The sequence below is a fragment of the Sycon ciliatum genome, chromosome 9, assembly GCF_964019385.1.
Source record: "Sycon ciliatum chromosome 9, ocSycCili1.1, whole genome shotgun sequence".
Lineage (NCBI taxonomy): Eukaryota > Metazoa > Porifera > Calcarea > Leucosolenida > Sycettidae > Sycon > Sycon ciliatum.
In genome coordinates, this window is record NC_088651.1 from 7572255 (window position 1) to 7600210 (window position 27956).

General features: G+C 49.1%; 1 protein-coding gene across 2 annotated transcripts in view; it reads left to right on the forward strand.

The window, feature by feature from the left end:
* LOC135824723 (pneumococcal serine-rich repeat protein-like) overlaps positions 1-27956 on the forward strand; it is a 33600-nt gene that overhangs the window by 4001 nt on the left and 1643 nt on the right. Inside the window, exons 1-3 of one of the 2 annotated variants that reach the window (XR_010554929.1) lie at positions 7628-7713; positions 8716-9092; positions 13953-14190. Coding sequence is in view for 1 of the 2 variants with exons in the window: in XM_065337433.1 (XP_065193505.1) it covers positions 8716-9092; positions 13953-14165 (590 nt within the window). In the remaining variant the exon portion in view is untranslated. Of the gene's footprint in view, positions 1-7627; positions 7714-8715; positions 9093-13952; positions 14191-27956 lie in introns of those variants that run through there. The other variant, XM_065337433.1, reaches the window with a different exon arrangement.

Sequence of the window (27956 nt, forward strand, 5' to 3'; positions counted from 1 at the left end):
GGGGCTCTGATATGCTTGATAATCTGGGGCAGCCAAGTGACTCCATGCCCGGTGATTCGGGATGTGTGTTGCGTGGCAGTGAACGAGTCGATGAGTCAGTCTTGTATTCAACCTCACTCCTTCAAGGGAAGTGTGGGGCTCTGATATGCTTGATAATGTGGGGAATCCTTGTAACTCCATACCTGGTGATTCGGGATGTGTGTTGCTTGGCACTGAACGGTGAGTCATTCTTGCATTCAACGTCACTCCTTCAAGGGAAGTGTGGGGCTCTAAAATGCTTGATAATACGGGGCAGCCAAGTGACTCCATGCCCGGTGAATCAAGATGTGAGTTGCTTGGCAATGAACGAGTTGATGAGTCAGTCTTGCATTCAACCTCACTCCTTCACGGCAGTGTGGTGCTCTGTAATGCTTGATAATGCGAGGCAGGCAAGTGACTCCATGCCCGGTGATTTGGGATGTGTGTTGCTTGGCAGTGAACGATGGGTCATCCTTGCGTTCAACCTCACTCCTTCAAGGGAGGTGTGGGGCTCTGATATGCTTGATAATGCGGGGCAGCCAAGTGACTCCATGCTCGGTGATTCGGGATATGTGTTGCTTTGCAGTGAACGAGTCGATGAGTCAGTTTTGTATTCAACCTCACTCCTTCAAGTGTAGTGTGGGGCTCTGATATGCTTGATAATATGGGGAATCCTTGTAACTCCATACCTGGTGAATCGGGATCGGTGTTGCTTGGCAGTGAACGATGAGTCATTCTTGCGTTCAACCTCACTCCTTCCAGGGAAGTGTGGGGCTCTGATATGCTTGATAATACGGGGCAGCCAAGTGACTCCATGCCTGGTGATTCGGGATGTGTGTTGCTTGGCAGTGAACGATGGGTCATCCTTGCGTGCAACCTCACTCCTTCAAGGGAAGTGTGGGGCTCTGATATGCTTGATAATGTGGGGCAGCCAAGTGACTCCATGCCCGGTGATTCGGGATGTGTGTTGCGTGGCAGTGAACGAGTCGATGAGTCAGTCTTGTATTCAACCTCATTCTTTCAAGGGAAGTGTGGGGCTCTGATATGCTTGATAATGTGGGGAATCCTTGTAACTCCATATCTGGTGATTCGGGATGTTTGTTGCTTGGCAGTGAACGATGAGTCATTCTTGCGTTCAACGCCACTCCTTCAAGGGAAGTTTGGGGCTCTGATATGCTTGATAATACGGGGCAGCCAAGTAACTCCATGCCCGGTGAATCAAGATGTGAGTTGCTTGGCAATGAACGAGTTGATAAGTCAATCTTGCATTCAACCTCACTCCTTCACGGCAGTGTGGTGCTCTGTAATGGTTAATAATGCGGGGCAGCTAAGTGACTCCATGCCTGGTGATTCGGGATGTGTGTTGCTTGGCAGTGAATGATGAGTCATCCTTGCGTTCAACCTCACTCTTTCAAGGGAAGTGTGGGGCTCTGATATGCTTGATAATGCGGGGCAGCCAAGTGACTCCATGCCCGGTGATTCGGGATGTGTGTTGCTTGGCAGTGAACGATGAGTCATTCTTGCGTTCAACCCCACTCCTTCAAGGGAAGTGTGGGGATCTGATATGCTTGATAATGTGGGGCAGCCAAGTGACTCCATGCCCGGTGACTCGGCATGTGTGTTGCTTGGCAGTGAACGGGTCGACGAGTCAGTCTTGTATTCAACCTCACTCCTTCAAGGGAATTGTGGGGCTCTGATATGCTTGATAATGTGGGGAAGCTTTGCAACTCCATACCTTGTGATTCAGGATGTGTGTTACTTTGGCAGTGAACGATGAGTCATTCTTGCTTTCAACCTCACTCCTTCAAGGGAAGTGTGGGGCTCTGATATGCTTGATAATACGGGGCAGCCAAGTGACTCCATGCCCGGTGAATCAAGATGTGAGTTGCTTGGCAATGAACGAGTTGATGAGTCAGTCTTGCATTCAACCTCACTCCTTCATGGCAGTGTGGTGCTCTGTAATGCTTGATAATGCGGGGCAGCCAAGTGACTCCATGCCCGGTGATTCGGGATGAGTGTTGCTTGGCAGTGAACGATGAGTCATCCTTGCGTTCAATCTCACTCCTTCAAGGGAAGTGTGGGGCTCTGATATGCTTGATAATGCGGGGCAGCCAAGTGACTCCATGCCCGGTGATTCGGGATGTGTGTTGCTTGGCAGTGAACGATGAGTCATTCTTGCGTTCAACCCCACTCCCTCAAGGGAAGTGTGGGGATCTGATATGCTTGATAATGTGGGGCAGCCAAGTGACTCCATGCCCGGTGACTCGGCATGTGTGTTGCTTGGCAGTGAACGAGTCGATGAGTCAGTCTTGTATTCAACATCACTCCTTCAAGGGAAGTGTGGGGCTCTGATATGCTTGATAATGTGGGGAATCTTTGTAACTCCATACCTTGTGATTCGAGATGTGTGTTACTTTGGCAGTGAACGAGGAGTCATTCTTGCTTTCAACCAAAATCCTTCAAGGAAAGTGTGGGGCTCTGATATGCTTGATAATGTGGGGCAACCAATTAACCCTTTAGGGCCCACAATTATTTCAAGAAATGCACTGCATACGCGAGCCCAGGTACTTATCTGGTCGTAACTTTGGTGTCCTTTGGCCGATTTTGGTGATCTTGGGCTTTCTGGAAAGCTCTTGGCCAGAGGAACACAGCGATAGCCAGCAATACATCACTCGATCCACAGAACCAGCGCCGCAGCGCGACACGGCGCTCCAAAGCCAGCATTGCGAGCGCCCAACTCAAATTCTCTGCCATTTCAACAAATTGCATCGCAGATCGCTCAAATTGTTTTCCTGGAGAGCTCAGAAACATGCCTTTGCGATGACGTAAACTATCTGTAGCTGCGTGGGCCGCGAGTCAGGGAAAACCCCTAAAAACGAGTTCAAAATGCACGCGCTCGAGTTGTCTCTGCTGAGCGAGTTTAGTTCGAGTCTCGTATCTCCGCTCTCCGAACTCGGATCGTGTTCGGGTTTTTTTGAGCCGATAGCTGAGACAATTCTAATGTCGATAGCCCTTTCGATTGTCCGATTTGGTCAAGGGATAGCCGAGTTACGCCAGGTTGCGCTTTGAAAAGTATGCACTGTACACTGGTACGGATATATCCGTACTATGGGCCTCAAAGGGTTAACTCGATGCCCGGTGATTCGGGATGTGTGTTCTTTGGCACTGAACGAGTTGTTGAGTCAGTCTTGCATTCAACCTCACTCTGTCACGGGAAGTGTGGAGCTCTGATATGCTTGATAATGTGGGGAAGTCTTGTAACTCCATACCTTGTGATTCGGGATGTGTGTTACTTGGCAGTGAACGATGAGTCATTCTTGTGTTCAACCTTACTCCTTCAAGGGAAGTGTGGGGCAAACAATTAACTCGATGCCCGGTGATTCGGGATGTGTCTTGTTTGGCACTGAACGAGTCGTTGAGTCAGTATTGCATTCAACCTCACTCCTTCACGGCAGTGTGGTGCTCTGTAATGCTTGATAATGCGAGGCAGGCAAGTGACTCCATGCCCGGTGATTTGGGATGTGTGTAGCTTGGCAGTAAACGATGGGTCCCTTGCGTTCAACCTCACTCCTTCAAGGGAAGTGTGGGGCTCAGATATGCTTGGTAATGTGGGGCAGCCAAGTGACTCCATGCCCGGTGATTCGGGATGTGTGTTGCTTGGCAGTGAACGAGTCGATGAGTCAGTCTTGTATTCAACTTCACTCCTTCAAGGGAAGTGTGGGGCTCTGATATGCTTGATAATAAGGGGCAGCCAAGTGACTCCATGCCCGGTGAATCAAGATGTGAGTTGCTTGGCAATGAACGAGTTGATGAGTCAGTCTTGCATTCAACCTCACTCCTTCATGGCAGTGTGGTGCTCTGTAATGCTTGATAATGCGGGGCAGCCAAGTGACTCCATGCCCGGTGATTCGGGATGAGTGTTGCTTAGCAGTGAACGATGAGTCATCCTTGCGTTCAACCTCACTCCTTCAAGGGAAGTGTGGGGCTCTGATATGCTTGATAATGCGGGGCAGCCAAGTGACTCCATGCCCGGTGATTCGGGATGTGTGTTGCTTGGCAGTGAACGATGAGTCATTCTTGCGTTCAACCCCACTCCTTCAAGGGAAGTGTGGGGATCTGATATGCTTGATAATGTGAGGCAGCCAAGTGACTCCATGCCCGGTGACTCGGCATGTGTGTTGCTTGGCAGTGAACGAGTCGATGAGTCAGTCTTGTATTCAACATCACTCCTTCAAGGGAAGTGTGGGGCTCTGATATGCTTGATAAGGTGGGGAATCTTTGTAACTCCATACCTTGTGATTCGAGATGTGTGTTACTTTGGCAGTGAACGAGGAGTCATTCTTGCTTTCAACCTCAATCCTTCAAGGAAAGTGTGGGGCTCTGATATGCTTGATAATGTGGGGCAACCAATTAACTCGATGCCCTGTGATTCGGGATGTGTGTTGTTTGGCACTGAACGAGTCGTTGAGTCAGTCTTGCATTCAACCTCACTCTGTCACGGGAAGTGTGGAGCTCTGATATGCTTGATAATGTGGGGAAGTCTTGTAACTCCATACCTTGTGATTCGAGATGTGTGTTACTTGGCAGTGAACGATGAGTCATTCTTGCTTTCAACCTTACTCCTTCAAGGGAAGTGTGGGGCAACCAATTAACTCGATGCCCGGTGATTCGGGATGTGTCTTGTTTGGCACTGAACGAGTCGTTGAGTCAGTCTTGCATTCAACCTCACTCTTTCACGGGAAGTGTGGAGCTCTGATATGCTTGATAATGTGGGGAAGTCTTGTAACTCCATACCTGTTGATTGGGATGTGTGTTGCTTGGCAGTGAACGATGAGTCATTCTTGCGTTCATCCTCACTCCTTCAAGGGAAGTGTGGGGCTCTGATATGCTTGATAATGCGGCGCAGCCAAGTGATTCCATGCCCGGCGATTCGGGATGTGTTTTGCTTGACAGTGAACGATGAGTCATTCTTGCTTTCAACCTCACTCCTTCAAGGGAATTGTGGGGCTCTGATATGCTTGATAATGTGGGGCAGCCAAGTGACTCCAAGCCCGTTGAATCAAGATGTGTGTTGCTTGGCAATGAACGAGTTGATGAGTCAGTCTTGCATTCAACCTCACTCCTTCACGGCAGTGTGGTGCTCTGTAATGCTTGATAATGCGAGGCAGGCAAGTGACTCCATGCCCGGTGATTTGGGATGTGTGTTGCTTGGAAGTGAACGAGTCGATGAGTCAGTCTTGTATTCAACCTCACTCCTTCAAGTGAAGTGTGGGGCTCTGATATGCTTGATAATGTGGGGAATCCTTGTAACTGCATACCTGGTGATTCGGGATGTATGTTGCTTGGCAGTGAACGATGAGTCATTATTGCGTTCAACCTCACTCCTTCAAGAGAAGTGTGGGGCTCTGATATGCTTGATAATACGGGGTAGCCAAGTGACTCCATGCCCGGTAAATCAAGATGTGAGTTGCTTGGCAATGAACGAGCTGATGAGTCAATATTGCATTCACCCTCACTCCTTCACGGCAGTGTGGTGCTCTGTACTGCTTGATAATGCGGGGAAGTCTTGTAACTCCATACCTGTGCATTCGGGATGTGTGTTGCTTGGCAGTGAACGATGAGTCATTCAACCTCACTCCTTCAAGGGAAGTGTGGGGCTCTGATATGCTTGATAATCTGGGGCAGTCAAGTGACTCCAAGCCCGGTGAATCAAGATGTGTGTTGCTTGGCAATGAACGAGTTGATGAGTCAGTCTTGCATTCAACCTCACTCCTTCACGGCAGTGTGGTGCTCTGTAATGCTTGATAATGCGGGGCAGCCAAGTAACTCCATGCCTGGTGATTCGGGATGTGTGTTGCTTGGCAGTGAATGATGAATCATGCCCGGTGATTCATGCCCGGTGATTCGAGATGTGTGTTGTTTGGCGCGTAACGAGTCGTTGAGTCAGTCTTGCATTCAACCTCACTCTGTCACGGGAAGTGTGGAGCTCTGATATGCTTGATAATGTGGGGAATCCTTGTAACTCCATACCTTGTGATTCGGGATGTGTGTTGCTTGGCAGTGAACGATGAGTCATTCTTGCGTTCAACCTCACTCCTTCAAGGGAAGTGTGGGGCTCTGATATGCTTGATAATACGAGGCAGCCAAGTGACTCCATGCCCGGTGAATCAAGATGTGAGTTGCTTGGCAATGAACGATGAGTCAATTTTGCATTCAACCTCACTCCTTCACGGCAGTGTGGTGCTCTGTAATGCTTGATAATGCGGCGCAGCCAAGTGACTCCATGCCCGGTGATTCGGGATGTGTGTTGCTTGGCAGTGAACGATGAGTCATTCTTGCGTTCAACCCCACTCCTTCAAGGGACGTGTGGGGATCTGATATGCTTGATAATGTGGGGCAGCCAATTAACTCGATGCCCGGTGATTCGGGATGTGTGTTGTTTGGCACTGAGTGAGTCGTTGAGTCAGTCTTGCATTCAACCTCACTCTTTCACGGGAAGTGTGGAGCTCTGATATGCTTGATAATGTGGGGAAGTCTTGTAACTCCATACCTGGTGATTCCAGATGTGTATTGCTTGGCAGTGAACGATGAGTCATTCTTGCGTTCAACCTCACTCCTTCAAGGGAAGTGTGGAGCTCTGATATGCTTGATAATGCGGCGCCGCCCAGTGACTCCATGCCCGGCGATTCAGGATGTGTGTTGCTTGGCAGTGAACGATGAGTCATTCTTGCGTTCAACCTCACTCCTTCAAGGGAAGTGTGGGGCTCTGATATGCTTGATAATGTTGGGCAGCCAAGTGACTACATGCCCGGCGATTCAGGATTTGTGTTGCTTGGCAGTGAACGAGTCGATGAGTCGGTCTTGCATTCAACCTCACTCATTCACGGGAAGTGTGGGGCTTTGATATGCTTGATGATGTGGAGAAGTCTTGTAACTCCATACCTGGTTTATCGGGATGTGTGTTGCTTTCCAGTGAACGATGAGTCATTCTTGCATTCAACCTCGCTCCTTCAAGGGAAGTGTGGGGCTCTGATATGCTTGATAATGCGGGGCAGCCGAGTGACTCCATGCCCGGTGATTCGGGATTTGTGTTGCTTGGCAGTGAACGAGTCGATGAGTCAGTCTTGCATTCAACATCAGCCGAAATGATCCCATGCCCGTTGATTTGGCGTAAGTGTTGTTTGGCATTGACCGAGTCGACGAGTCAATCTTGTATTCAACCACACGCCTTCAGGGTAATTGTTTGGCGCTGATGTGCTTTATAATTTGGGCAGCCGAATTGTTTCCATGCCCGGCTGTTCCGGCAAGTGATTTGGTCAGGTGTTCCTTAGTTGAGGGAGGCATGAAGCAGTCTTGTTTTTAACATTGCACCGTCAAACGGGGTGGAGTTACTTGAAAAACTTTATGATGTGAATGTTTGGATAGACTTGTGACTCCGCATAGGGTGATTCGGGCAGGTGTTGCTTGGTGATGAACAATGAAAAAGTTTTGTAATAACCTCACTGCTACAAGGGATGTGTGGTGACTTGAAATGCTTGAGAGCGTGAGGGGTTTGGAGCAGCCGTGTGACTCCAAGGTGTTGCTTGACAATAAGAGATGGATATTGGATTTTCACTGAACATCCCTTCCTCAGGTTGGCTGCGGTATGCTGGACAGTTTGCTATGTTGGATCCTCCTCACCACACAGCCACCCCCGTAAGATGTATATGTTTCTAAGGCCTCCAAAATGTCTGCGTGTGTGTGTGTGCGCGTGTTTTACTTGTACAAGCAGTTTCTTTCCTGGTGACCAAGACGTTCTACTCTTTCTTTTGTGCAACCACCCCTCTCCTGTAGCAATGTCCTATGTTGCTCATGGATATAATATGGTATCCTGGTATCACGCACACACACACACCACACGCACACACACACACGCACACACACACACGCACACACAGTAGGAGACGTTCACCAGGGGCGTCACCCGTGAGGGGCACAGGGGGCAAGGTCACCCCCTAAAAAATACGACCTTGGTTTTTTTGCGAACTCCTGGTTATGATGAAAAGTGTACTGCATGCTGCGGCGGCGTGCTGGGTGTTTGTTTGAAACAGAAGAAATCAATAATTCAGTGTGGTCGCAAGTAAGTTAGCCAGGTCACCAGTCTCACCACACTTGAAGAGTCTTTGGAGCTCTTTCCTCTCAAAATGTCGTCTTCTCGAAAAAGGAAAGCGTCTGGCCAGCTCACTATCAGCGAACTTTTTCGGAGGAATGCGAACCCAGAAGTGCGTCGAGGCGACGAAGTCATTCCTGTTGCAGCTGGGCCAGGGGAATCGGACGATGAGGGACCTGACGAAGAACCGGCACGCAGCAATGCTGTTATGCTTCGGTATCGATTGCCCTTCTTTACACTGTCACCCATTTATGATTATGCACTAGCGCTGCAGTCGACCCCATGAACTGCTCAAGCTATTTTTTGGCAAGACACCCTGAAGTCGAAGAATAGTGTCATGCTCAATTTTGTTGTGCAAAATTCCTGTTCACCCCCTGTGAAGGGGTCCGGTGACGCCCCTGTTCACCCTGGTGCGAACTGTGGGTTTCTATCTCTCTCTCTATCTCTCTCTCTCTCACTCTCTCTCTCTGTCTCTCTATCTATCAATCTCTCTCTCTCACTCTCTCTCTCTGTCTCTCGCTCACACTCACTAACTCTCTCTGCTGCAGCATCATCAATGTCTGCTGCAGCGTCATCGGGGTCTGCTGCAGCATCATCGAGGTCTGCTACAGCGTCATCGAGGTCTGCTACAGCGTCATCGAGGTCTGCTACAGCGTCATGGAGGTCTGCTACAGCGTCATCGAGGTCTACTACAGCGTCATCGAGGTCTGCTACAGCGTCATGGAGGTCTGCTACAGCGTCATCGATGTCTGCTACAGCGTCATGGAGGTCTGCTACAGCGTCATTGAGGTCCGCTACAGCGTCTTCTGGGTCTGCTACATCATCATCTAGGTCTGTTGCAGCGTCATCGGGTCTGCTGCAGCGTCGTCGGAGATGCCGTCCACGCATGATGCTGGCTTCCGTTGCTCGTCGGTCGTTGAAACTGGTAAGTTTGCTTTCACAATGTTTGAAATGCTTACAGGGCACTGGTAGTTTGTCACAACCGTTTATGTACATGTACATCAAATATCTGGCGACAATTTGTCTAAATAGGCAGGCCACTTAGGGTGCAGCAATTCGAGTTTGGAGTCTGATCCTATGTCTGCCTCTGTATGTCAGTCTCTCTGTCAGTCTCTCTCTGTTTCTCTCTGTCTCTCTCTGTCTCTCTCTCTCTCTCTCTCTCTCTCTCTCTCTGTCTCTCTCTCTCTCTGTGTCTCTCTCTCTCTCTGTCTCTCTCACTCTGTCTCTCTCACTCTGTCTCTCTCTCTCTCTCTGTCTCTCTCTCTCTCTCTCCCTGCCTCTCTCTCTCTCTCTCTCTCTCTCTCTCTCTCTCTCTCTCTCTCTCTCTCTCTCTCTCTCTCTCTCTCTCTCTCTATCTCTCTCTCTCTCTCTCTCTCTCACACCCTCTCTCTCTCTCAAACACTGGTCGGAAGATCCACTTTTCCCTAGGTACTGTATGTGGGGCTCCGTTTATTGAGGTGCGTTGAAATTTATTCTCTTTATCTTATTATTTCTTGTCTGTAATTTCCCCATATGAGTTCCTATCAGTTGTTGTGAACACCTTGAGTGGAGAGTGCTTGCTCGAGCGTTGAACCGGGTTCTTAATCCACCATACCCAGTTCGCAAGGCTGGGGGGGGGGGGTTGTGAGCAGGCTTTCATTTCATCTTTTCTTATTATTTCTTATTATTTCTGCTTTTCATCTCTTTACAAAAATTCTGCGCATAAAATCTAGACTTGACAACCTGCTTGTTAAATCATGCACCTGCTTTCAGGCGTAAAAACCCTGTTGTAGAGGTCTCAGTCCTCATTTGTTAGACTTACCTGTCTTTATAAATGTAACTTACTCTCTCTCTGTCTGTCTGCCTCTCTCTGTCTCTCTGTGTCTCTCTCTGTCTCTCTGTCTCTCTCTGTCTCTCTCTGTCTCTCTCTGTCTCTCTCTGTCTCTCTCTCTGTCTCTCTCTCTGTCTGTCTGTCTCTCTCTCTCTCTCTCTCTCTCTCTCTCTCTCTCTCTCTTTCTTTCTCTTTCTCTTTCTCTTTCTCTCTCTCTCTCTCTCTCTCTCTCTCTCTCTCTCTCTCTCTCTCTCTCTCTCTCTCTCTCTCTCTCTCTCTCTCTCTCTCTGTCTCTCTCTCTCTTTCTCTTTCTCTTTCTCTCTCTCTCTCTCTCTCTCTCTCTCTCTCTCTCTCTCTCTCTCTCTCTCATAAAATCTAGACTGGCAACCTGCTTGTTAAATCATGCACCTGCTTTCAGGCGTAAAAACCCTGTTGTAGAGGTCTCAGTCCTCATTTGTTAGACTTACCTGTCTTTATAAATGTAACTTACTCTCTCTCTCTCTCTCTCTCTCTCTCTCTCTCTCTCTCTATCTCTCTCTCTCTCTCTCTCTCTCTCTCTCTCTCTCTCTCTTTTGTAATGAAACACACTTGAAAGGAGAAACATACTGCTGTGGACATTGAAATCTGATGGAATAACCGGGGCTGCAGCTGTGCTCACTGTTTTACGCCATACATGCACTGCTTCAGTTCACGTACACACTGTAAAAATGGACCAGCAGTGCTCGCAGCTGCAAGGTCAGCGCCCCGGGGCCACTTGGCTTCTCAATGAATTCCAAAGTCCACAACAGTAGTCTACAGCAAAAAAAAGAAATGTGTATGAGCAGAGCTGTGAAGCAAAAAAAACGTTTAAAAAAAAAGAGAAACAGTGACATGCACCCCCCCCCCCCCCCACACACACACGGACAGTATGTATAGGCATATAACGAACGGTCTTTTCCTGTTAGCTCTGTTTGTCCAATACATGAGATAAAACGTCTTTCTTGTTGTTTTTCCTTCTCCATGTAGCTGCTTCCAGCATGGTAAACGACAGTACCATGGCCTTTTCAGATTTTCATTGTACCTATTTGTAGTACCCCCCGGGATCAGTATTTTCCACTTGAAATAACATCCACCCCAATGCCTCATTCTTAGCATTCTTTTATTCGCTTCCATGTAATTGGGCTTATTGCCCGTTTGGTATTGCGAATTCAAATAAAAAACAACAACAAAGCAAAGACATCACTGATGGCATCAAGGAAAAAAACAAAGACAAGAAGACTAGGGCTGAAACGATCGTGATATTTCCTTTGTGGCTTAGCTGATATCATAAAGATTGGCTTATCGGATTAGCGACATATTTTCACTCCATATGGCACACTTGACACAATGCAGTGCTGCCAAACCGTCCGATTTTACGGACATTGTCCGATTTTTGAAGGCTCTTCCGAAAACCGGTCCGAAAAAGGAAACGTCCGAAAAGCAGCCAAAAATGTCAGGGATCAGTACTTTCTTATGCAGAAATCCTGTATTTTCACTTTTCAGCGCAACTGAAGGCACGAATCACAGTACTTGTACCGTAAAAAGGCTAGCGCTAAGCGCATGGCCGGCTATGGAAGTGCAAAGTAATATCCCTGGATGGCATGTAGACTGTACAGTGTCACGTGACCACACTCATGCATTACAAAATTCATGACAACTTTGGGGGTGCCATATCGGCTACCATGGCAACGGAGCGAATTCTCATGGTATTTTGGGCGTTATTTTGAATTCTCTGCAAAAAATGCTGAGGAGAAAAATTCGCACCATATGGCCAGCCTTGGCGGTAAACATGGTGAAGGGTGTCCGATTTTGGGCGAAAATTATTTGGCAGCACTGACAATGGCACGGGATCAGTTTTTTTGAAATCGGATTAATAATTTTTTAGTGTATTCCGTGGATATGAATTCTACACGTGATAGCTCGAGTGAGTGCTCTGTACATGTACCGTAAAGTCCGCTGCAAATGCCCACTTCGCAGCAAACGCCCAATCCGGCGGGTCCATACTATTTTCGTCTTTTCAGGTCAATATATATATGTCAAGTGAGAATTCAAGTCGGCAGGAAAACCGTGAGCTCCCATATAGGGAGCAACACACTCTTCCTCAGGTCAATCTAGTTGTAGAAAGCTGGCATGGAGGTCGAATACGTACGAGAACGACTGTAATGCCTACAAACTGCCTATGTCTTACCAGGAGGCTCTGCAAAAGCGATTGTCATTCTCTTGCTGCAAAGAAAACTTCGTCGAGATTTCCTTTCATTCGAAAAAAAAGAGTTGTCTTTGGTATTAGTTCGTTCTCCATATGGTTATGCCATAGAATCCATCCGGTTTGCAAATCACGAAATTTCTGCAGTGCCATGTCGCGCTTCTGATGAAGCGTCAGTCAACAACTTGACCGTTCGCAGTATTGCAGTTGTAAGTTGAACACTTTACAGGGGGGGGGGGGTGTCACAGAAGCTACTCCTATAAAGTGTTAACTTGTTGAAAACTCTGAAGTGGTCGAGAAAAGCCTTTGCGCGCTGCGTGATTTGGAAATGGCTTGAAACACCGTCAGAGGTGTATTTGGTTCCTGCAAATACTCTGTTTTTCGCAACTTTGTTTTTCGGCAGAATTTGCGAAATAAAACAACCAACATCATCGCTACTAGCTAGCTCGAAGCTAGTACCGAACGGGATTTTGAACCAGGAAAGTGGACATAGTTTACCGTAGCAAAACGCTCTTCGCTCTACGGTGTCAGAAGTCCTTTCGTACGGTAGGGGTGACCGTGCATGGGGTCAGTGTGGACACGCCAGCAGATCTTGCTAGAATGGGGTGGGCATTTGCAGCGGATTTTACGGTATACATCTGGGTGTAGGGCATAGTATACTAGTACTTAGGTTTTGTAGAGGGAGAGATCAATAAAACATTCCTGCAACTCTTGATTTTCATTAGCTAGCACTAGCCAACCGTGTTATGAGACTGGCGATCGCCCGTACGTGAATCTCTGAGTTACAGCAATACTGTTTCATTGTTCCTCTTTCGAACTGCAATGACCAACTGCCGCTACCCAGTCGAGATCCAGGTCGGCGAATTTCTGAGTCCCGTGCGATGAGACAAACGTGGGCGACTGGTGGAGTTGCCAAGTAAAACCAAATTCGACAAGTAATTTTTAGTTGCAGCGCTTGTCCGATGCTGCAGAAGTCGAAGTTCTCTGGTCCAATTCAGTAGCCGCGCCTGCAGGGTGACCGAGTTGGAATATCGATGAGTTTTCCAACTCGAGGTGAGCGAAGAGATAGCCCATCCTGCTCTGTCAGTAGAACGCGTTTTTTTCTTCGCTCGAACAGAAGTATGTTTCTCCATACCACACTCAAAAATTCATCAACAATCCAGTCCTCGGTTCGCTGGAGAACACCTTGGCAAAGGTGAGTGTTCGAGAAACAGTGATTCCACTACAATGCAGTTGTAACAAGGGAAAAACTACAATTTTCAAAAGGCGAGTCGATGATATTCATTCCCATTAAAAAAAACGTTTTTCTTGCTGCTACGGTTACCTGGTCACCACCTGTGCTGCATACACTGCATGGCACGCGTGAACTGGAGTCTGTTGCAGTGTTTGACCCGCACTGCAAGCTCCACGCCACGCAGTTCAGTGTATCAGGTGTACCGGCATACGTCACAATGCTTTTCGATAGGACAATGAATGCATGCACGGTAGAAATATTACCTCTCGCCGTCAAAAGTGTACTTTTTTCAAGCCGATAGCAACTAAAATACTCGTTCGATATCTTTTCCAACGAGTAATTACCGAGTAATCGGTATAATCGTTTCAGCCAAAGAAGACCCAGCCGAAAAGGTGTGAAACACTTCTTGTCTACTCGTATTTTTTTGAAATGCACTCTCTGTCCGGGACAGCGATTGGGAGGCCACAAGAACATGCTGAATTCACAGGGTGTATGTGTTCATTTTCAACTTTCTCTGCAGACGTGCATCAAACTAGACAGTGGACAAGTGCAACACACTATCGCTATTGCAACCACCCACTGTCGGCAAGTGCAACACACTATTGCTATTGCAACCACTCACTGTGATGCAATGGGCGTCAGCATCCGGCTGAGGATCGGACACAGAGCAGAGTTGCGGACACGCAAGCCCCAGCACATGCGTACTGCGTGGAAGAGACAAGCTGCACTTTGATTGCCCTTCACGGAGCGTTCGAAGAGTAAGTCGGATAATAGCTTTGACATACTCTTGTAGTCTTGTAGGAAACATTCAGTTATTCCATGCCCCGTCAAGTGTAGTTGTGATACTTCCAATATTGTCAATAGTCAGTGTGTTTACTGCTGTTGCGCTCGGTGAAATTCAACATGAAATGCATATTTGGTCCCCAGTACCGATGCGGCCCTCGACCATGTTGACGCCATGTTAAGCGGCGTGATGCACAATATCACTTCTGCGACGTGAGGCACCCAGTACCGATGCGGCCCTCGACCATATTGACGCCATGTTAAGCGCGATGCACAATATCACTTCTGCGACGTGATGAGCGACGAGCCATGTGATCAATGTTCACACGAAGGAACACGTTATCTTATCTTTTCACTCCAAATACAATTACACCTGAAAGAGCAGCCTAGCTAGCTACACAACGCGAACCAAGGAACTACTAAAACCGAAAACATTCCATGTCGGTACACAACCGAAGACAAAAGGCAAAGATGAAGTAATTTATGCAGCACTGTCAGCTGGCAAAACAGCAGAGGCGTAGCCACCGCACACGCGCTGTTATACGGCACGAAAGCTAGCCATGATACTATGCAATACAAATGTATGACCATGCACAGCAACAAGCAACAACACACAGCTAAGAAGTATATGCATGTAATACATGAACGGCCAGTTGGAAATAGTTATGACGCCACTTTGTAGATCGCCCTCATGAATAGAAAACCACAAGAGAGACAGGGAAGACTACAGCCTACAGTGTAGCTCAGGCCTTGATACATGAATCACTATTGCAGTATTGGCACAAGACAGAGAAAGGACTGCTCCAGCTATCAATAATAAAAGGAACCATTACTTCTAGTCTTAGTGATGCCATGCCAGAGAAATATTACGTACTACCGTCTGAACATCCTCCCCCTCGCAATATGCACCCAGATGTTGCATGATGCCTATCCTTACAACTACCAGTACCAAGCTAAGAGAAAAGTGAATCGAAAGGGCAAGTTCAGTGGTAGGAAGCTACAAAAAAAACAAAAACAATGCATGAATCATTAATGGGGGTCGTCACTGAGCAGTACCTCCATTCTGGCATGTAGGGAGAGCCGTCTAACATTCCAGTGGACAGACTCGAGTGATGGATCTCTTCAGAGTCTTCCCGCCCACTTGCATGGCCACCACACGCACATGTCCGTCCGGACCAGGGAAAACTTCCGTGACTCTGCCGAGCGGCCAACGCCCACGCGGAGAGCTTGAATCCATCACCAGGACAACGTCGTCAACGGCCAGATCGCGTCGCTGGTGTCGCCACTTCATTCGCTGATTCAACCGTGGGACAAACTCTTTCAGCCAGCGATGCCAGAAATGGTCGATGAGCATTTGAACATATCTCCAACGTCTCTGCAGTTGACACCCCTTCTCGTCCGTTGTTGCAATAACCAGCTGGCCCTCGGCCATGCCATGAAGGAAATGGTTCGGAGTTAGCGGCCCTGGATCCTTCGGACTAGCCGATTGGTAGGTGATGGGCCTGGAGTTGACGAGGGACTCTGCTCCGCTGAGAGCGGTGACCAACTCCTCGTCCGTCACAGATGCGTCTCCAAGGATGGCATGTAGAGCTCGTTTTGGCGACTCGAATCATTGCCTCGTGAACTCCCCCGAAATGAGGAGCTAATGGCGGGTTGAAACTCCATTTCACGCGTCTGCAGGCCATGGCTTTCCGGACGGTGGTATTGTTCAGTTGGCCAACAAGCTCACGTAGCTGGAGGTCGGCATTCACGAAGTTGCCTCCATTGTCCGACAGAACCTCCATTGGACAACCTCGTCGGTTGGCCATCCGGTTAAAGGCGTTCAGGAAAGAATTTGCATCCAATGCGTACGCCATCTCCAAATGGACCGCACGAGTCAGCAAACACGTGAAGAGGCACAGATAGCGTTTGTGGCGAGTCTTTCCTCTCCCCTGCACTGTTTCGAACGGCCCTCCGTAGTCAACGGCTACCCTGCTGAAGGCTCTCAGTGGCTCACACAATCGCTTTGCTGGCAACGGGGCCACGATTTGCTCTCCCGCACGGGCTTTTAGTCGTCGACACACCATGCAGTCTTTCTCCCAGTCACGGATCTCCTCCCGTGCTGCTTCAACAAGATAGTGATCAGAGAGAGCTGCCAACGTTTCATTCGTCCCGCCATGATGACGTTGCTCATGGCAATCTTTGACAATAAGCCGGGTGGTCGGATGTTTCCGGGGGAGAAGAATCGGGAAGCGCACATCAAACGGCAACCAGTCAGCCAGCTTGGTGCGACCATCGCAGCGCAATAGTCCGTCGTCGTCCAGTCGAGGCGATAACCTCGCCAAACGTGACTTCAGCGGAAGTGGTTGACCATTCTTCACTTGCTTCAGATCCTCCGCGAATGCCTCGTGCTGTGCCTCTTTGATGATGGAAAGGCTGGCAGCGTCCATCTCCTCGCCGGTTAGCTCTCCGCTCAACTCCTCACCTCCACGGCAGTTGGTGATGAAGCGAATTGCCCAAGCCCGTACTCTGACTACGCGCGTCCAGTCTGAGAAGCGCCGAGAGCACAAGCTGGGTACTTTCTCGGACATAAATGACATCACCTCGGGCTGTGCAGCCTTGCGAGCTTCCGCTCGAGCAGCTGGGTCTTGGCCACCCACGATCTTGGCTGGCCATTCAGATTCTTCTTTCTGCAGGAAGGCCGGTCCTTGCCACCACAGCTCAGTTGCAACCAGTTGCTCTACCCCAGCTCCCCGTGACGCCAAGTCAGCTGGGTTGTCGCTGGAGGGAACGTACCGCCATTGACTGGGCGACGTAACAGTCTGGATGTGGCTGATGCGATTCGCCACAAACGGTTTGAAACGTCGGCTGTAGCTGCGAATCCAGAGCAGCACAGTTGCACTGTCGCTCCAGAAAATCACCTCTGACATGGCAATGGTCATGATCTGACTGAACTTCCGGGCCAGCTGAAGGCCAAGCACAGCCGCCAGCAATTCCAGCCGGGGGATACTTTGTGTTCTTGTCGGCGCCACTCTGCTCTTGGCTCCAGCGAGACGAACGTTTCCCTCAGAGCCACGCTGCACGGTGGAGCTGTAGACCACGGCACCATACGCCACACTCGACGCATCACAGAAAACATGCAGTGTCACACCACTGGCCACGTCCGGGATGAGACATCTTGGTACTCGAACTAAACTGAGCTTCGCCAGGTCATTGAACCACTGGCGAGCGCTGGTGTCGATGCCATCTGGAACCGGTTCATCCCAGTCAATACCAGCTACCCAACTCTCTTGCATGAGGATCTTGGCTTGGGTCACGAACGGTGCCAGAAACCCCAACGGGTCGAATACGGACGCGACTTTTGCTAGGAGGAATCGCTTGGTGATGCGTTGGTTGGTGAGGTCTGGCGGTTGAACGCTGAAGAAGAAGCAGTCTGCCTGACCGTCCCATGACACTCCTAGCGTCTTCACGGATGGTAGCTCTCCTTGGGATAAGTCCAGCTGGGTAGCGCGAGCCTCGGCTGGAATTACCTTGAGGAGCTCGGGCGAGTTGGACACCCACTTGCGCGGCGTCATCTTGGCCTCACCCCACAGATCCATTAGCTCCCGATGAAGAATCTGACCTTGTTCGACATCTTCGGTGCTGTCCATCGTGTCATCCATGTAGGTGGACGCGAGGATAGCTTCTGCTGCCAGGGGATGCGACGCCAAATGTTCCCGGGCTGTCTGCTGAGCAACGTACTGGGCGATGAATGGTGCAGCATTGACGCCAAAGACCAGGCGGTTGAACTCAAAGTGCCGTAAAGGCTTGGTTGGATCCAGGTCCCGCCACACGAATCTGAGGTACTTCCTGTCTGCTGGCGCAACCGACACCTGCAAATACATTTCGGTCACGTCACAGCCCACTGCTATAGGCTTTTGCCGAAACCTGGTCAACACATCGAACAACTCACGTTGGAGCTTCGGACCAGGGTAGATGGCGTCGTTGAGGCTGAGGCCATGACAGGATGCTGCAGCGTCAAAGACGATCCGCACCTTGGTTGTCGTCTTCTGCGGTCGGACGATGGGAAAGTGGGATAAGTACCAGCATACCTCTTGACCTAGCTCTTCCTTCGCGAGCTCCCGGATATAGCCGTTCCTCTGGTAGGCCTGGAAGACTTGGCCATAAGCCTGGGCAACGAATGGGTCTTTCAGGAGCTTGCGCTCGGTGTGGCCTAGACGTTTCGTAGCCGCACCCAAGTTGTTGCATAATTCTCTCTTGCGATTGTTCCACGGCAGAGACACCTGGTACCGACCGTCCACCTTCTTCAGCGAGTGTTTGACGATGTCTAGGGCTGTCTCTTCCTCCAGCGAGCGCGGGCCGGGCTCACTGAAGCTCTCCTCCGTGCCGCAGCTGTCAATTTGCCAGAACTGCTGTAGCGCGGTCTCTAAGCCGGTTGGTGTTGCTCTCTCCTCACTCTGAAACGCTTGGCTGTGGAACGTCCTTTGACTCGAGTGGGTTCCCGTCACTCTGCCAACACAGGTCCAACCCAGTGGAGTATGACGCGCCACTGGTTGACCAGGCGGGCCGACCACTTCCTGCTGTGACACAAGCAGCTCAGCATAGTCGCTCCCAATCAGCAGATCGACCCTGGCGGGCTCCGCCAGTCTTGCGAACGGAATCTCTCTCAGATGAGGATACTTGACTGCTTCCTTGACCCACTCTACCGGACGAAGATTCCCGGTGACCGAATCAGCCGTCAGCGCCGTCATAGATTGCCGAACACTGCCATCCATGCTGCCAATGGTGAAGCTTACTGGTCTGGTTGTGAATGAGGTCTGCTTGCCATTCAAGGTGTGGACCGTGAATGTCCTCAGCTCCCCGCTGACGCCGAGCTGGTTGGCAATGCTGCCGTTGAGGTAGCTCGTTGTGCTACCGTCGTCCAGCAACGCATTCACTTGCACTGACTTGTGGCCGTTCTCCAAGACGACTGAGACCGTTCGCAGAGCTATCTTGCTCGGGCCTTGGACCATCATGGTGGAATCACTCTTCGTGGACTCCGTCTCCCCCTCGGTGAACGACTGTGGGGTGCGCTGCTCTTGGTCTTTACCGGCGTATGGCGGCGTTACTAAACAGTCGATGGCGGGAGGCAATAACTGGTCCCCTGTCTCCTGACCTGAACCATTGTCTCCATAGTTGCAGAATTGTTCGGCAGGACTGAGTTGGGACTTGTCCGCCGTCATTCCTCCAGCTGCCGTGTTCCCCGATTTTTTCTTGTTTGACTGTGCGGCATCGGGGTTCCTGCTGTCCTCGTGTAGCAAGTCCCGGTGTAGCAAGTAGTGGTGATTGTTGTTGCAGCCGCTCACTGAGCAGGGTCTGGTTCGTGGACGGTGGTGACCTTGGTGATCGCCTCCAAGGCAGCGGTAGCACAGACCATGCTGTTTAGCCTGTCTCCAGCGATTGGCGACGGAAAGCTGCTGAAATGCTTTACACTGCCAGACACCGTGAGGTCCGCCACATTGCCGACATGAAGATCGTCCAGCCGCTGAGCCCGCAGGCCTTGACCACCCTGCATTCTGCGAAGCCTTTCCCCCGAAGTAGGATCGTTGAGGAGCATTTCGGGGTGCCGGAGGCTTGTCCTTCGCACCAACTCCATCTAGTGCTTCGGACGCTCCAACGGCAATCTCCGCTTCCAACGTCACCCACTCCAGTAGTGCTTGGATTCCTGGCTGGCAGGGCTTCTGATGACACCATCGATTGAATTGGGTTAACATCCCAGCCGGCAACTTGGCCAGGAGCTTCCGGTACAACAGCCCATCACCCAGCTCATTGCCTTTTCCGGAGTCGAGGAGGTTGACCACAAGTACGTCGAGGAGATCTGCGAACTTCTGGAGATCTCCTGCTCGGCCGGAACGAATGATTGGGCAGGCCTCGACTTGCTCGTACTTCAGCGACAGCTGTCGTTGGTCGCCTCCAAACTTGCGGTCTAACCGCCTCATTGCGGCCTCATACGCAGACGGGGTGTATCCCAAGCTCTCGATGGAAGCCAAGGCATCTCCACTCAAATACTGCCGGAGGTGCAGCAGTTTCAAGTCTGCCCTTGCAGACGAGCTACCAACACACGCCATGAAAGCAGCCTTCCATGAGGCATACGCCTGCTTATCGCCGCCGAAGACTGGGATCTGTATAGCCTTCAGTTGCTTGAAAATTTCATCTGATGGCTGCTTGACAGGTGGAGGCTGAGACACAGCACGCTGGTGGCTGGCGGACACACCTGCTCCTGGCAATGCTGAAAAGGCACCAATGCCCATGGCCTGATGACTTGAGGCTACCTGTGGTGGCCCACTGGCCTGGGTGTACAGATAGTTGGCGGACTGATATGGCAGAGATGATGTAGGGTGTAGTCCTGACACAGGAGCCTGAGCACTACTGCCCTGCTGGCCTGGACTCTTCGCGACTTGAAGTTGAGGGGCCTTGGTCTCACTCACTCTAGTATATGCACTGGACACACATACAGCACTCCGTGTTGGCACAGCAGGCTGTAGTACAGGCAAGGCAGGGCTTCTTTCACGCTCTGACCTCCTACTCCCAGCTTCCATTGGTGGCCTTGTTCTAGCCCCAAGCTCTGCCTCTCTGTTACTACTGCCGGAGACACTTGTGGTCACAACCACTTCATCACTGTCTTCTACTCTTGCCTGGTTCTCCTGAACCAGCGCCACGCCATCACCAGGCTCATCCCGATCCTGGGAGCCTTCACTTCTGCCCAGCGATATCACACTCAGTGGACTTCCTGGCTCTTCCACTGGTGCCTGGGCATACTGATGATACGCTGGCCTGTCTGGGTGGCTGTTCCGTGCAGCCGTCCACGCTGGCTGGTGTTCTAGGAACTCCTGATACAGCCTTGTGACCTCCTTCATCTCTTTCTCCGCTTCCTCCATCTCATCGGTCACTTTAGCCACTGCGAGCGCATCGTTCATGCCGCCAGCCCACTCGAGTACGTCCATGAACACACCGTTCAGGGCATCCTCGATCATTTCTAATTCGCCAAACAACGACCTCGCAGCTTCCTCTTCAACTCCGTCACGCAAGGCCACGATCACGGCTCTGCGACACCTGGTGAACTTTCTCTTGCGATTCGCTTTTTCAGCTTTCATTTTCACGAACATCAGTTCATTCGATCGCTGGTCACTTTGACCATGTTCGTCCTCTTCGACTTCCTCGTCCTCCTCGATCACGTCGCCTGCCCTCTCTGCCATGGCACCTAAAAAGAGCTCAGTTCTCTGACTGCTAGCCCTGATTGTGCTCTCACTCTCAGGCTCCGGCGACGACATGATCCAAATAATTTAAATTTCCGAAACTGAACTGCTCACTCAGGCGATAACCATCCTCTGCTACCAGAATGTTCACACGAAGGAACACGTTATCTTATCTTTTCACTCCAAATACAATTACACCTGAAAGAGCAGCCTAGCTAGCTACACAACGCGAACCAAGGAACTACTAAAACCGAAAACATTCCATGTCGGTACACAACCGAAGACAAAAGGCAAAGATGAAGTAATTTATGCAGCACTGTCAGCTGGCAAAACAGCAGAGGCGTAGCCACCGCACACGCGCTGTTATACGGCACGAAAGCTAGCCATGATACTATGCAATACAAATGTATGACCATGCACAGCAACAAGCAACAACACACAGCTAAGAAGTATATGCATGTAATACATGAACGGCCAGTTGGAAATAGTTATGACGCCACTTTGTAGATCGCCCTCATGAATAGAAAACCACAAGAGAGACAGGGAAGACTACAGCCTACAGTGTAGCTCAGGCCTTGATACATGAATCACTATTGCAGTATTGGCACAAGACAGAGAAAGGACTGCTCCAGCTATCAATAATAAAAGGAACCATTACTTCTAGTCTTAGTGATGCCATGCCAGAGAAATATTACGTACTACCATCTGAACAATCAAGAGTTATTTTTCTGCAAAACTTTGCATTGCAGGCTGTCGCAGCTCCGTGAAAGGTTGCATCGCGGGAAATTGAGCCCAGTTCAACTTCGCCGACTAGCGACGAGCGATGCGCGTCACTTTTCACGGCAGGCACACGTGACACAAGTTCTGCGGCTCGCGTACAGTTTTGGACTGTGCGTGCCCTCCTGGATTTCGCTGCGATGTGCTGTGCATTGTGCATCGAAGACTGTTTTACGCGATCTGAAAAAAGTTTCGCTTGACACTCATCACATCAGAGAAGTGATATTGTGCATCGCGCTTTAGTTGTACAAGTACTGGTGTGCATGTGCGTAGTATAAACTCTTTCATGGTCATGTCTGCACTGCTCAGGCTAGCTACGTACTCTTCCATGGTCATGTCTGCACTGCTCAGGCTAGCTACATACTCTTCCATGGTCATGTCTGCACTGCTCAGGCTAGCTACGTACTCTTCCATGGTCATGTCTGCACTGCTCAGGCTAGCTACGTACTCTTCCATGATCATGTCTGCACTGCTCAGGCTAGCTACGTACTCTTCCATGGTCATGTCTGCACTGCTCAGGCTAGCTATGTACGATACTCTAGCTTTATACGGTACTTCCATGGTCATGTCTGCACTGCTCAGGCTAGCTACGTACGGTACTCTAGCTACGTACGGTACTCTAGCTACGTACGGTACTCTAGCTACGTACGGTACTCTAGCTACGTACGGTACTCTAGCTACATACGGTACTCTAGCTACATACGGTACTCTAGCTACATACGGTACTCTAGCTATGTACGGTACTCTAGCTACATACGGTACTCTAGCTACATACGGTACTCTAGCTACATACGGTACTCTAGCTACATACGATACTCTAGCTACATACGATACTCTAGCTACATACGGTACTCTAGCTACATACGATACTCTAGCTACATACGGTACTCTAGCTACATACGGTACTCTAGCTACATACGGTACTCTAGCTATGTACGGTACTCTAGCTACATACGGTACTCTAGCTACATACGGTACTCTAGCTACATACGGTACTCTAGCTACATACGATACTCTAGCTACATACGATACTCTAGCTACATACGGTCCTCTAGCTACATACGGTACTCTAACTACATACAATACGGTGCGCCTGTACCTCATACTCATACACATCTACTCATACTCATACCTATGTATGCATATATGGCATCCAAGTGTAAAAAAGCGGATTTCTCCAAGGCCAACTGTACATTCATCCGTATACTGTAATGCTGTGTGAGGCTTATTCCTGTAGAACACGCAGGAAGTCGCAAAAGTTGCACTTTAGTCAACTACTGTGGCAGTGGCCTTGCGACTGCATGTGACTATACACAACGAGCATTTCCTTGTCGCGAGTATCGCATGTCACATGTCCCATCACAAAATAGTGATATTGTCAATAGTGCTTCAAACGAGGTTCTCGAGAATAACGCGGCCATTTCATTCTGTGTGAGCCCGGCGAATGCCATACTAGTAATATACTGTGGAAGTGCTGACGTCACGCTGCTTGAACACTTTTACTTACATGAAGAAAAAAAAGAGAAATAGATCCAGTTTGGATTTGTCGTAACTCAAAGTTTCATGCCACTGCAATCATCAGACTAATTATGAAAAAGATCATGCGTGATAATTGGCGCTTAGATTGTCATTTCTCTACGCGATTCAACGAATGAAGGCCAATATCACAGAGATGTTATGGATGATGTGAGGGATAAGTAATGGAATAATGTTGGCACTGACATAATGTCAAACTAGTCATTGTTGTGATGGATAAATATAAATATTAGCACTGAAGTATGCCAAAACCAGTCGTGACTGTGCCGGGTACTGTCCTTGTGCGGCAGCTACGACTGGCTGCTACTTATTCCACTATGTCACTCTAGGTGTGAAGTGTTTTATGTAATATTTGACACTAGTTCATTTCTTTTGCTCAGGCTCTTCGGGTTGTTGGCATTGTATTTGTCTGGTATAGTAAGCTTCTCTATGATTCTGCATAGGTTGTACCTTTTCCACTTGTTGGAATACGCCTGTGTCCTTGTGTGAAAATGCCACCGAACAGAGAATGGTGTCCTCGCCTGCTTCAGGATCCATACATGATTTGACAGGTTAGTCTTGTTCTGATACCGTTCGTTGCGGAAACTCATTGTATGGTTATTGTACCAGCCTTTCAAGGGAGGCTCGGTGAGTTCCAAGTACTTTCTGTGGTTATTACCTCTTGCTTGGTACACTATTGATCTCGACAGACAATCACCATCAAGGGGGCACTGTGCGGCGCTACGGCAGGCAGGTACATGTCTTGGCAGGGGGTTGTGGGTGGCTTGTAATCGCTGTGAGAACTCGTTTGTTATTGGCACTGATAATGCCTTTTACGTTTTGCATGCAGCTATAACTGACCTTGGCTGTGTTCCTGTTGAATACTTTATTGAGTGGTGAGCCTTTCTGGAAGTGTTTATCAGTAAGACATAAGAAATTTCCGGCCGTGTTTGTAAGTTGAACCACGTGATGTTGCGCTGATGGTTTCTCCTCTTCTGGTTTCGCCCTTTTTCCGTTTTCTTTCATATTCAACCTCCTCTTCAGATCCATTGGCGTGGAGGGCCTTATCGTAGAGAGGGGCAGCCAGATTAAAAGTCTCGTTGTCGTGTGACAGATCTGTAACATCAAATAGCCCGTTACCGTCTCTCTTCCAGCTATTTGACGCAGATTGGGGTGTTACGAAGGTGCAGAGCTGTGCGAGCTAATTGGCAGTTTCGCGCCACACAAGCTGACGCAGGATTTGAAGAAGGAGGACATCGGCCTGTATCGTAACGACGGATTTGTAGTATTGCGCAACAACACCGGGAGTGAGGCAGATTGCACTAGGAAAATATTGATTCAAACATTTAATGTGTTGGGGCTGCGCATTACGATCGATAAAAAACGAAAGATAGTCATCTATCTAGATGTAACTCTCAACTTGAATACTGGTCAACACTGCCCGTGCAGAAAGCTCAATGATAATCCTATCTACATTCACTCCAAGTCCAAAAATCCGCCCAACATCATAGGACAACTCCCCGCTGCTATAAGTCGCCGGGTGACAGATCTGTCACACGACAACGAGACTTTTAATCTGGCTGCCCCTCTCTACGATAAGGCCCTCCACGCCAATGGATCTGAGGAGGAGGTTGAATATGAAAGAAAACGGAAAGAAGGGCGAAACCAGAAGAGGAGAAACCATCAGCGCAACATAACGTGGTTCAACCCTCCGTTAAGCAAAAACGTACAAACATAGGCGGAAAATTCTTATGTCTTATTGATAAACACTTCCAGAAAGGCTCACCACTCAATAAAGTATTCAACAGGAACACAGTCCAGGTCAGTTATAGCTGCATGCAAAATGTACGAGGCATTATCAGTGCCGGTAACAAACGAGTTCTCACAGCGACTACAAACCACCCACAACCCCCTGCCAAGAAATGTACCTGCCTGCCGTAGCGCCGCACAGTGCCCCCTTGATGGTGATTGCCTGTCGAGATCAATAGTGCACCAAACAACAGGAAATGACGACAGAGAGTACATTGGGCTCACCAAGCCTCCCTTCAAGAACCAATGAGTTTCCGCCACGAACGGTATCAGAACAAGACTGAACGGTCAAATCTTGTGTGGACCTGAAGCATGTGGGGACACCATTCTCTGTTCGGTGGCATGTTCACACAAGGACACAGGCGTATTCCAACAAGTCGAAAAGGTGCAACCTATGCAGAATCGAGAAGCTTACTACAGTCAGACCCCGCTTATCCGGTCCTCTTCTATCCGGATCCCTCGCCATCCGGAAGAAGATCGTTGGTTACAGCATGTGCCATGCATACATACAGTATGTGTGTTCGATTATCCGGTTCCCTCGCCTATCCGGATATTTTGTGGAAAACAGATGTTAGCACCGTATCCCTCACACACTCATACTCAGCCCAAGGCAACAAGGAATTGTTTTGGAGATAGTGTGCTGTTTCAAGTAAATGGTCTTGTAATGCAGAAGCTCACAGAGCTGGAAAGCAATGCCAGGCCCCTGGCAGCAACTGGCTCACGAGGAGCCGCAATAAACCCATATTGTGCCACAATGGGGTTGCAAGGCAAAGCCAATGCAATTGGCAACAACTGGCTCGTGAAGAGCCACAACTAGCGAAGCAAATGCAAATGGCCAGTTAGGAGCGATAGAGCTAAATGTCCCTAGTACCATTAGCAAGATGATAAGATGGGAGGGATGGAGGGTGAAATTTGATGCTGGCACAAGCTAAACGTCACCACTAATTAGACTTTGAAGTGAAGCCAACAGCAAGAAAGAAAAAGAAAGTTCAAAGGAAGCAGTTGTGTGACGTCAGGCTAAGCGCGCCCAAATCCATGCGCTGGCAGTGTGAGTGCAGTGAGCAAAAGTCCAAAGGAAGCAGTTGTGTGACGTCAGGCTAAGCGTGCCCAAATCTATGCGCTGGCAGTGTGAGGGCAGTGCGCAATGCACTGATGCAGCGGTGCGTGGCAGATGCAAACATGGCAGTGTGATCGGTGGATGCTAACACACACTAACTACATTACTGGCAGTGTGATCGGTGGATGCTAATACACACTAACTACATTACTGCGACATTTGCAGTTTATTTTTTATTTTTTACTATTATTCACAAACCCAACTGGTAAAATAAATAAGTTATGCGAGGTCTGACTGTATACTGAACAATGCCAACAACCCAAAGAGCCTGAGCAAAAGAAATGAACTAGTGTCAAATATTACATAAAACACTTCACACCTAGAGTGACATAGTGGAACAAGTAGCAGCCAGTCGTAGCTGCCGCACAAGGACAGTACCCGGCACAGTCACGACTGGTTTTGGCATACTTCAGTGCTAATATTTATATTTATCCATCACAACCATGACTGGTTTGGCATACGTCAGTGCCAACATTATCCCATTACTTATCCCTCACATCATCCATAACGTCTGTGTGATATTGACCTTCATTCGTTGAATCGTGTAGAGTAACGTCAATCTAAGTGCCAAGTATCACGCATGATCTTATTATGGTAAAAACGGAGAAGGACAAGAGCCTATGAGTTATGATTTACTGTCCACCAACGTAACCAGATCTTATACAGTCGGCGAGTACGACAAAATGGCACAAAACTGACATGGAGTACTGAGGCATTCGGCGATCTGACGCCGAATGCCTTAGTACTCCTTGTCAGTTTTGTGCCATTTTGTCGCACTCGCTGACTGTGTATGATCTGGTTACGTTGATGGGCAGTAGTCATAGCTCGTAACATTTTCTCCTTCTCCTTTTTCCAGAATTAAATTGGCTCACCATCCGAGTTCAACCATGATCTTATTCATAATGATGAGTCTTAAGTTTCTTATTATCAGTTGCCTGATGATTGCAGTTGCATGATACTTTGAAAGGAATTTGGGTGGACACACCCATTCCCATAGCGCTGCACATCCGAACCAGTTCTGTTATTTCTACAACGTTTCGGCACTTGGCCATCGTCAGGTAATAACAATGAATACCGTGAAAGCCACACAAGAGCAGTATATATACGCAAAGTGTAGCGCCAAAAAAATGCGAATTATGTCACCTAGTATGCAGAAGGGGGGGGCAGAGAGAGAGAAGGTGCAACTAGCACATCAGGGAGAAGACGCAGCAGAAGGTAGCGCGCCATTGCATTGTGCTCTGTGAAGTGAGGGCGCGTGCCGTGGCGTTATACAGAGTGTAGCGCCAAAAAAAGGATGTGAGTTATGTTA